Below are 10841 nucleotides of genomic sequence, written 5' to 3'. Positions count from 1 at the left end.
TGGAGCCTTCTTTAGTCATCTGAGTTTGTAAAATGTTAAAGGAATTAAATAGGATTTTTTTTTTTTTTACTGTAGAACGGCTCAGAGCTTTTGATATGCTAATGTGTATTATAAATCTCCCAAGAGCGGAAATATATGGGAAGTTACCTCCCAAATACCTTGGTGGAAGTGTTTTTTTTCAGAACATCTTCTGGGTAATTACTAGTTTATAGGTGAATGCAGTCTAAATTTATGTAAAGAAAAGAATAAAACATTTCCACCAATCAAAAAAAAAATAAACACAGGTTAACAGATATATACCTTGGTTCTTTCAATATAGTACAACAGTGAAGTACACTAAGATTAAATTTAGAGTTCAGGTTTCTAGATTGTTTTCTCTGTCGATAAGGTGAGGGGCTTGATTTGCACTTTAGGTCTAATAAGGGTAACCTTTCAGATTAATTTTTAAAAAATTTTTATTTTTATATTTGGTTTTAGAGGGGAAGGGAGGGAGAAGGAAAGAGAGAGGTAAATTGATGTGAGAGAAACATCAATTAGCTGCCTTCCTAAGTGTCCCCCACTGGGGACTGAACCTGCAACCCAGGTATGTGTCCTGTAATAGAACAGTTGACCTTTCAGTTTGCTGGACCACGCCCAACCAACTGAACCACATGGGCTGGAGCCAGATTACAGTTTGGCTTAAGTGGGTCTTGGGAGAAAAATAAACTTTGAAGTGGCAGTTTTTAGTTTCTGCATGTGTCGTGCATTTAAAAAACTGTTTTAGAATGACACTCCTTAGTTACATTTACATTTGATTATTTGCACTCCTTTACCTGAAGCCACTGAAGTTTTGAGTGTGAGGATCAAGTTAGGAGTATGGGTTCTGGGTCAAACTGCCTACATTCAAACTAACTTGCTGTTATCCTTTCCTCAAAAGCTGTGAGACCTTGGACAAGCCATTTAACTTGTTTGCATTTTTACAGTTTACATGTACTTTTACATGTACTTGTAAGAAATTTAAGCGGGGCAAGTAATGATAAAATTATCATCTTTATACGTTGTGAAACGTTCTCAGAATGTGTGACTTGCCTAAGTTAACAGATCAATGAAACCACAGTGACTCAAAAATCAGGTATTCATTTAGACTTTAATAGTTGGGTATTTTCCTTTTTATTTTTCTCCCAACATCAGATAAAAGTGGAATATTCATTCCAAAATGAAATGAATTTATAGATTATATAAGTGCAACTCTGCATGTGAATAAATAGGTATAAGATGTAGTTGGAATAATTCATGCAGATTTCCTGAAGAAAGTCTGCAGGAATGTGGGAAGGCAATTAACTTCCATAACTTTTATTAAGCACCTGCTGTATGCCAGATGCTATCCCACACATTTTATGGATGATTATTAGTTCTCATATCAGCACTTTGATGGGGTTTTACGTAAAAGGGAATGAGGCTTTCCAAGATAATATAATGATACCAAAGTATAGTTCTGCATCTTGATTGCACTTCACAAATCTACATGTGATAAGATGACATAGACCCAAACACACGTATGTCAAATCCCTGCTTTTGTAAAATTATGAAATAGGTGTTGGGGGAAACTGGGTTTCACCTCTGTTCTATCTTTGAGAAGTACTAGTTAAGTATTTTAAGGGATGTCCAATTTGAGTCTTCCCAGTGTTTTTCTCACATATAGGGATTATAGGTTTTGGGGAGGCAGACCAGAGGCCTGTACTATATTTGCAACCGTAAATCTAATAATTATTTAGAAATTAAAATACAAATACAAATTACTATCCAAAGGGGGTGACTAGTAAATTTACTTGACTAGAGTCCCCGCGACACCCACACACACCTATTAACAATTCACATAACTCCAGTTGTTTGGAATGTGAATAGGAAAACTAGACTTAATTATAAGCTCCCAGCACCTCATATCCGGCAACTCTGTTCAGCAAAATGATTCGGGGATGGAGCGGGGGGGCGCGGGGGGGGGTCGCGTTGTAATAGGCTCGGGTTTGGGGAGGTCGTCTGTTTCTCTAAATCCAGACCAGAGGTTTCCTGGACTGTTTATTCTCAGATTAGAGCAGTGGCCTAGACCCTGAGGTCTCCTTCCAGCCACCGCAAAGCAGAGGCATTGAGAGCGCTGGGAACCGTCCGGCACCGCAGCAGGAACCGCAGCGAAGGGCTTCAGGGCGTCACACACAGCTCACACAGCTCGGGGCGGGGTCCTTGCCCAGCAGAAATACACAAGAACCTAACGTCCCCAAGCCAGGAGGCCAGGCGCGGGGCGAAGCCCAGGCACCGGCCACTCCCGGGACTCAGAGAAAGAATCTGAAACCTTGCGGTCGCGGAGTTGGCCAGACCAGCAGCGCGTGGCACGCGCAAGCCCTCCCGCGCATGCTCCACCGGTCCGCCTACGGTCCCCGTCCCCGCCCCCTCCCCGCCCCTTTTGCTCTTTCGCCCCCTCCTCAGCCTGCCTCCTCCCAGCTTGGCCCCTCCGGGCGCGCTCTGGACGTCCCGCGTGCGTGCCGGCGCCTGACTTCACTTCCGGCTAACGCGCTCCGCTTGCCCCCTGGCCCCGGATGGTGACTGGCGGTGGTGTTGCACCTCCCGGGACTGTCACTGAGCCGCTTCCCAGTGTGATTGTGCTGAGCGCAGGCCGGAAGATGGCGGCTGCGGCTGCGGCGGCCTCGGGCTCGGGCTGCTCCTCGGCGGCGGGGGCGGGAGCGGCCGGGGTCTCGGAGTGGCTAGTGCTGCGGGACGGCTGCATGCGCTGCGACAGCGACGGGCTGCACAGCCTCTCCTACCACCCGGCGCTCAACGCCATCCTGGCCGTCACCAGTCGCGGGACCATCAAAGTCATCGACGGCACCTCGGGGGCCACCCTGCAGGCCTCGGCGCTCAGCGGTGAGTGTTAGGCACGCCGGGCGCGGGCCGGGTGCGCTGTGGAAGGAGCCGGGCCAGCGGGATGCCAGGGAAGGAAGCCGCCCAACCCCGGGGCTCGGCCTCTGGAGGAGGGGAAGCGGCGTAACGGGAGCGGAGTGGCGGGAGGGCTAGGGCTGGGGGCTCAGGCCCGGCTGTGAAGGCGGGCCCGGGAGCTGATATAGGGGGACCGTAGGACTTGGTTTATTCAGCGTTGCAGCTGGAAGGGAAAGACTGGCGAGTTGGGGAGTGGTGGGAGTTGCCTTTCGGGCCTTGAACGTCCGGTATAGGTTGGTCTTTTGGGAGAGGTGAAGAGGCCTCGGATCTCAGCCCCGGAGAAGGCCAGGCCCCCGGGGAGGTCCTGGGAAAGGTGTCGGTACTGCCTTCACCGAGATCAGAGAGGGAAAGAGTCGAAGGGTTGGTCCCGAAGAGAGAGGCTGGTGGCCGGAGGCGAGCGTTCCAGCCGGCCTCCAAGCTCTCCCTTTTGAGGATAGAAGTGGGTCCCGGGCTGTTCCTAGGACCTGCAGGTGCTGGGACGTACCGCGGCGGTCTTTGAGCCGGGAGTGGGAGTGGGCATGGGGGTGGGGGTGGGGTGGTCTGGAGTGGGGGCAGGGAAGTAAGTAGGCGGGCTAAGCTGTCTGAACTGATCTGTCGAAGACTTGAGGACTCTGGCGGACGCCGTAGGAGACCAGACCTTGTCCCCTAGCTCGGGACTTCCAACTTCTACACCCTCCCTGCCCCCCTCCCAGTGACTAGAAACTCGGAACCTGCGGTGTATGAAATGTAGATTCCTTTGGGTTCCTAATGAGGTGAAACTTCAGGCCCTTTCTACTTGTTTTACCATAGTGAGCCGAAAGTTGGGCTTCCGAAGTATGTCTGAGTCTCACCGATGGAGGAGAGGAGTTCTCGGTTGTGTGCGGGTTGGTCCAGGGACTGGACTTATCTGCATGAGGTGAACGCTCAGTGCACTGGAGTGGAGTGTTTTGGAATTGCCCTGGCCAAGTTACGTTTGCCTGAGATGACATTTCACTTGCGGTTTAATGAGTGACTTACTTTAGATTTATAAATTGAGATTGAAAAGTGAGTATATGTGAGTTAGATTATAAATCATACACAGATTTATCATATATACAACTCTGCGTTTAGCTAAGTGGAAGTAGTGTGGTCTACCAAGTCACTTGATTTTAACATAGACAAATTAGGAAAGGTCGTTATTTAGTTTACTGTATGAGTAATAAGGCACTTAAGGAAATGGCAGTTTAAGGTTACAAAGATAAAATAAGGGATTTAATTTTTGTTGATGTGAGAGTTGTGAAAAAAGTGGACTGTTATAGCTATAGAATGTAAACCTGGAACGTACCTAAGCTACGGCTAAGAGAAAGTTTTGGGTTGTAGGCTTGTAATTCTTCCTTTCTCGACTTAAAGGACAGGAGGGTGTCCTAGATGTAGCAATGAGCGGTTACTGCAACGTGGACCTCAGAGCTTGTGTGAGAGGGAGACGCTCATTAGTATTCAATCATTGATATCCTCTTAAGTTCACTTGAAATATTTAAAATTAAAGAAGGTATAAAGAATAATTATAATGATGTATATTCCCTACTAAGTTTAAGAAATAAAATATTACAGAGAATTGAAGCCTCCGTGTCCCTTCTGGATCGCATTCCTCTAACCCTCCGTCTTCCATGAACATTATCATTAATTTGGTTTTACTATTTTCATACACGTATTTGTGCTTTTTAGTATGTACTTGTATCTTTAAACAATATCTTATACTATATTTCATGATTTTAAACTTTGAATAAGTGGTATCATAGTGTAAGTATTTGGATTTCTATAACAAGGTGTATTAACAGAAGTCTTAAAATGTTTTCTGTAGAAATTGGAGTCTTGACCTGGAGGGTGTGGCTCAGTGGGCTGGAGCATCGTGGGGTAACTGAAAGGTTGCAGGTTCGCACGTTCCATTCCCGGTCCAGGGAGGCAACCAATTGAAGCTTCTCTCTTGCATCGATGTTTCTTTCTCTCTCTTCTTCTCTCTCCAAAAGCAATGGAAAACAGTCCTCAAGTGAACATTAAAAAAAAAAAAGTCTCACAAGGTTTTATAATATCTGGTGGCCATGTTGGAGAAAAATAACACGAGCTAGGATTTGTTTGAAGTGGTTGGGGAAATTGGACATATATGTATGTGCCTGTTCATAAAGAAAAAATTGTCACTCTACTGGTAGATTACTAAAAGGGAGGGTTTTAGGTGCATAATATAAGTGTGAAAGTAGTTGCCTACATCCTAGCACTGATTTGGGGTGACTTGGAGTTTGTCGGGGCATTTGTTACTTGGAAATGTCTGGGACTGGATACAATTGCAGATGCTCATATACTGAGGATTGAATATGTAACTAAAAATATATAGAAGAGTTATGGCAAACAAAATAAAAGGATTACAGAAAAAGCTTGAAATGGACAATGAAGAAATTCTGAAATGTTTTCATATATGAGAAGCATAGTTTATTAATAATAATTACAAGAGGTTGTATAGAGTTATGTGTATGTCATATATTCAGATGATTTTGGAGGGAATGCTGCAGTTTATGTTTTGCCTGAAATGTGTAGGTATTTAGTAGGTTTGCCTTTAATGGTTAATAAGAGGGTGAAGGTCCTATAAATAGAATGGGGAGAAGGTGCCAGTAGTGACCATGGTCCTAACATGACCCCTCTTTCCAGTTCACGGGCAATGAGCTACCCCTGAGGTAAGACATCTTTGTTTGAGAGACTGAAGAGTAGAGTAAACATAACCGTATAGTATTATTGGGTGATAGTGTGTCTGGTGGATGAGTTCAGTTTATAGTGTAATGAGAGACCGGTTAGTGTAGATTAGAAATTAAAAGATGGGAGCAGAATTTGTGTGTATATGCAGTCGTTTGGGTGGCAAAAATGGTGAATTTTTAACTGTCTAGTGTATATCTACAAACTACCTGCGTCTGACATCATATGTTTATAAATATATTGTCATTAAATTAAGGAGCTGTATGTGTCGGTTAGGCAAGTATTTTACTCCCTGTTAGTGTTTCAGATTTAAGATTTCTGATTTCTCGGCCTGGCATTAAGTGACCTCCATTATCTGGCCTCTACCAGTCTCTCTAATCTTGTTTCCCTGTTTTGTTTTCTGGAACTGGTTCACTTAGTTTCCTTTTCTAACTCCAGTAGTTTTGTTCTTTCTTGGGGTGCACCAACTTCCTCTGGACAATTAGACATGTCTTATCCATTTTTCAGGATCTAGAGCTGATCCTAATTTCTGATTCTTCTAGTCCTAAGTGACCCACTGAACCCCTAAATGAATATCGTCCTATTCCTATCTGTTACCAACTTACTATTTGTGGTGTGTTTTCTGTTTTGAACTATTTAAGTTTCATTTTATTTAGCATCTTGTGAATATGTGATGCCTGTTTAACTATATTTCAAACTTTTTGTGAAAGGAACCTTTTCTGCTTGTTTATATCCCTTCCTCAATATACCTAATCCAAAATATTAATAAATATTTGGTATAAACTAATGAGTATGGTAAATGGATGCTGGATGCTTCCTTACATAGTAACTGCTAAGTAAACACCTTTTGCTTTTTTTTCTTAAATAGATTTTTAAAGAGCAGTTTTAAGTTCACAGTAAAAATGAGCAAAAAAGGCAGATTCCCATATACACCTTGAGCCCCATGTGCACACACACACACACACAACCTCCTCACTATCAATATCTGACACCACAGCAGTATGTTTGTTATAATTGATGAACCTGCATTAGCACACCATTATTCACCCAAAGGCCATAATTCATGTTAGGGTTCATTCTCAGTGTTGTACATTCTGTGGGTTCTGACGAATGTATATGACATCACATAAAATAGTGTTTACTGTCCAAAAAATCCCCTGTGCTCTCCCTGTTTGCCCCTTTCTCTACCCTCCTCCTGGCAACCACTGATCTTTTCACTGTCTCCATAGTTTTGCCTTTTAGAGAATGTTAACTAGTTGGAATCAAATAGTATGTAGCCTTTTCAGTTTGGCTTCTTTCACTTAGTAATATGCATTTAAGTTTCCTCCATCTTTTTTCATGGCTTGATAGCTCACTTCTTTTTAGCACTGAATAATATTCCATTGTCTGGATGTACCACAGTTTTTTAATCTATTCACCCACTGAAAGTCATCTTGGTTGCTTCCAGGTTGTGGCAGTTATGAATAAACCTGCTATAATTGTTTGTTTGCATGATTTTGGGTGTACGTAAGTTTTCATTTCACTTCTGTAAATATCAAAGAGCATGACTGCTGGATCATGTAGTAGGCATATGTTTTGTAAGAAACTGCCAAACTGTCTTCTAAAGCTGCTGTACTGTTTTGCATTCCAGCATCAGTGAGAGTTCCTGTTGCTTCACATCCTCATTAACATTTGATGTTGTCAGTGTTTTGGATTGTGGCCATTAGAAGAGGTGTGTAGTGCTATCTCATTGTTTTAATTTGCAGTTCCCTAATAACATGATGTTGAACATCTTTTCATATGCTTATTTGTGGACTTTGGGTTTAAAAATCAAAGTAGCTTACATGTACTACATATACCACATGACCATATTGTTTATATTACTAGATATGTCCCTCTCTTTAGCTCTTTGTGTCAGCAATTTCGCATATCATTGAGGAAGGAGCCTTGTTTTGGAGTCAGATGGCTTGGAGTAAGATCCCAGTTTCTGATTTCTCCCCCCCCCCCCCCCCCAAGTTTGACTCTGTAGCCTTGACTAAGTTGCTTAACACTTCTTTTTTTTTAAACATTTTATTTATTTATTTTTAGAGAAGGGAAGGGAGGGAGAAAGAGAGGGAGAGAAACATCGATGTGCAAGAGAAACATCGACCCAGCGCCTCTTGCTCGCCTGCAACTGGGGACCTGGATGGCAACCCAGGCATGTGCCCTGGTCGGCAACTCAGGCTTGTGCCCTGACCATGAATTGAGCTGGCGACCCTTTGGTTCACAGGCTCAATCCACTGGGCACACTAGCCAGGGCAAATTATTTAACACTTCTGTTCCAGTTTTTCCTTTTGAAAAACGGGGATGATAATTGTACTAATTGTGAATATTAAGTGTTAATACGTATAAAATGTTTAGAACAGTGTGTTTGATGTTCAAAACATAGTCCTCTTATTTACTTGTAAGTCTCTGTAAATACACTTATTACTGTTCTTTTTTTACTTAAACCTGTTAAGTTTTTTTGAACTTAACTCCAGATTTGAACTCCTTAGCAGTTTTTTGTGACTTACCTACCACCTTTTGCTGCCCTGTGGAATTCATCTAGTTTTTGCTTTGATGTAAGAATAAAAGTATTGTTAATTTGTTCTTTATTTTCTTATTTATATAACTGGTGGTGGTGGTGATTTCTGTTCCTGAAATAGCACCCCTCCTCCCCTAAATGTAGTATAGTTTGTATTTTGTTTTAATATCTTTTTTGAGAGCATGTGCTGAGAGAATGGGCTTTATGTTTTAGGAAGTCCTGATTTTTAAATTTTAGCTCATTAACTCACTACCTAAACTTCATAAACTTTAGCTTTCTTATTTGTAAATTAAGATGAATATTTCGGAGAGTGGTTGTGCAGATTTAGTGCCAACATATTTGAAGTGCCTGACACTTCTTGGGGTGTTGAAAAGAAGGTACACAGTGAATGTTAATTCTCTTGTATCATAGGTGCTTAATATTGCCATGTTCCTCACTATTGCATACTTTAAAAAATGTTCACTGATTTAGTGTTTATATACAGAGGATAAATAGATGTCATTCAAAAGTAGATGGAAATAGAAATGCTGGTAGCAAATGTTATCAATATTTGGATAAATATCTTTCAGTGTATTGGTGTGACTAAATATCAGAATGAAGTTAAGTCTGTTATAATATTAGTTATGTATAAGGAGGGACCAGAAAAACCCGGAACTTATTTATAAAAAGTTGTGTGTGTATTTTTTCATGTTTAAACTTCAGTCACATTCAAGGTGCCCTCCATTTGATGCAATACAGCTATTGAGATGTTTTTTCCACTGCTCAGAAGAGTTTTTGAACTTGCTGATTTTGGTGCCTATTTATTTCACCTCTTTCACATTGGCAAAACTGTTTCCTTTTGAGGACTTTTTTCATCCTGTGAAACCAAAAAAAGTTGCTCAGGGCAAGATTGGGTAAATAAGGAGGGTGAGGCATGGGGGTCATGCTGTTTTTTGGTCAAAAACTGCTGAACACTCAGTGTGGGGTGGGCCAGGTGTACTTGTAAATCACCCATTCTAAAAATTCACTGAAGACGATCTCAGCCTCTTGCAACACCACGAGTTGGTACACTAATACAGATGGGTTCCTGGAACACTCACCTAGCGGGGAAAGTCTCTACTACAAGGGTCCCGCCTTCCAGAAGATAATTACATTTTTTGGGAGAGTCCCCGGTATATGTAAGGATTGTTCATATCTTATGTATATATAAATAAATGAAAATATATGTATGTATTAATCGATGGATATTGTAGTACATGTGTAAAAGGAATTCATGTCTCTTCAGTTTCTAAAGTGTGTTCCAAATCTTTGTCACAGTGAAAAAGAGGAAACTCCAAAGATGATTGATCATTGTTTTTAGATACTCCAGTTTTACATTTCTTTATGAATCTCTCTCTCTATTCTTTTCCTAGATAGACATAGACTTTTATTTGAATTGATTTGAGAAGTTTGTACAATAGTCATAAATAAAAAAAGATCATTGTATGCTATTCCAGTTGCAGTGAGGTTCATATTGAGTGAATTCTTCCTGATTGATTGTCTGACATGACAGCTTCTTGATTAGACTTAAAGCCCAGAGCTGCCTGCTCCAAGAAGTCTTGGAATATAGAAAACTAACTAGGGCCCTGGCTGGTGTGGCTCAGTGGATTGAGTGCCAGCCGGCCTGTGAATCAAAGGGTTGCTGGTTTGATTTCGAGTCTGAGCACATGCATGGGTTGCTGGCCAGGACCCTAATAGGGGGTGCGTGAGAGACAACCTCACATTGGTGTTTCTCCCTCTCTATCTCCCTCCTTACCCCTCTCTAAATGTAAATAAATAAAATCTCAAAAAAAAAAAAAAAAAAGAAAACTAGGTTAACTTGCATAGTCAAGAAATAAATTTTATGGGTAAAACTCATACATAGCACTTTGTTAGAGGTAGAAAATACTTTTCTTACTATTGGGTTGGCCAAAAAGTTCGTTTAGTTTTTTCTGCGTGCTGACTCTAGTCGTGCTTAGTTGTCTTTAATTCATTTGAAACAATTGTATTAGGTTGTGTTGTGACAGTGGTCATATCAGTGTGCATTTTAAAAAAACATCAAAATTGGTGAATTTTTGTGCAGCCATTTTAATGTTGAAGATGGAGGAAAATATGCAACATTTTTGGCATATTATGCTTTATTATTTCAAGAAAGGTAAAACAACTAAACCGCAGAAAAAGATTTGTAAAGTATATGGAGACAGTTGCTGTGACTGATCGAATGTGTCAAAAGTGATTTCATTAGCTCCACTCATTAGTGCAACACATTATAGAGTTGGGGTTTCATTAGCTACAGGAGATAGTTCTTTATCAGAATTCTTTATAAAAACTTAATTCAGCAAATCTCCTTTGTGGACTCTGAGTACATACATCAGCTCTGTTTTAGTTGACTGACTTTAGTAATGCTACGTGATGCCTTATCTTATGTCCAAATTTTGCTGTTTTTTACCACAACATTCTTCTACAAAGAATGAGTAGATTTATATTAAGACTCAAGAAAACATTTTGCTATATTTTTAAGATCCTCTATATTTTCCAAACTTACATTTGCCTCCCAGGTTTTCATATTGAATGGTTAAAGATAGTTTTTTTCCTAGCAGAAAATTTATCCTAGTCTTTATTTTAATAATTTTAG

General features: G+C 41.2%; 1 protein-coding gene across 8 annotated transcripts in view; it reads left to right on the top strand.

The window, feature by feature from the left end:
• The first annotated feature begins 2570 nt into the window (after positions 1 to 2570).
• Positions 2571 to 10841, top strand: part of BIRC6 (baculoviral IAP repeat containing 6) — a 204381-nt gene continuing 196110 nt past the window's right edge. For all 8 annotated transcript variants that reach the window (XM_054568064.1, XM_054568109.1, XM_054568100.1 and 5 more), the window contains exon 1: positions 2571 to 2895. In XM_054568064.1, coding sequence (XP_054424039.1) covers positions 2571 to 2895 — 325 coding nt within the window. The remainder of the gene's footprint in view (positions 2896 to 10841) is intronic.

The sequence above is a fragment of the Pteronotus mesoamericanus genome, unplaced genomic scaffold, assembly GCF_021234165.1.
Source record: "Pteronotus mesoamericanus isolate MK-2021 breed Mesoamerican mustached bat unplaced genomic scaffold, CSHL_Meso_final contig_101, whole genome shotgun sequence".
NCBI classification, from domain to species: Eukaryota; Metazoa; Chordata; class Mammalia; order Chiroptera; family Mormoopidae; genus Pteronotus; species Pteronotus mesoamericanus.
The sequence above is the reverse complement of the archived record's forward strand: the minus strand, read 5'-3'. Positions and strand labels throughout refer to the sequence as shown.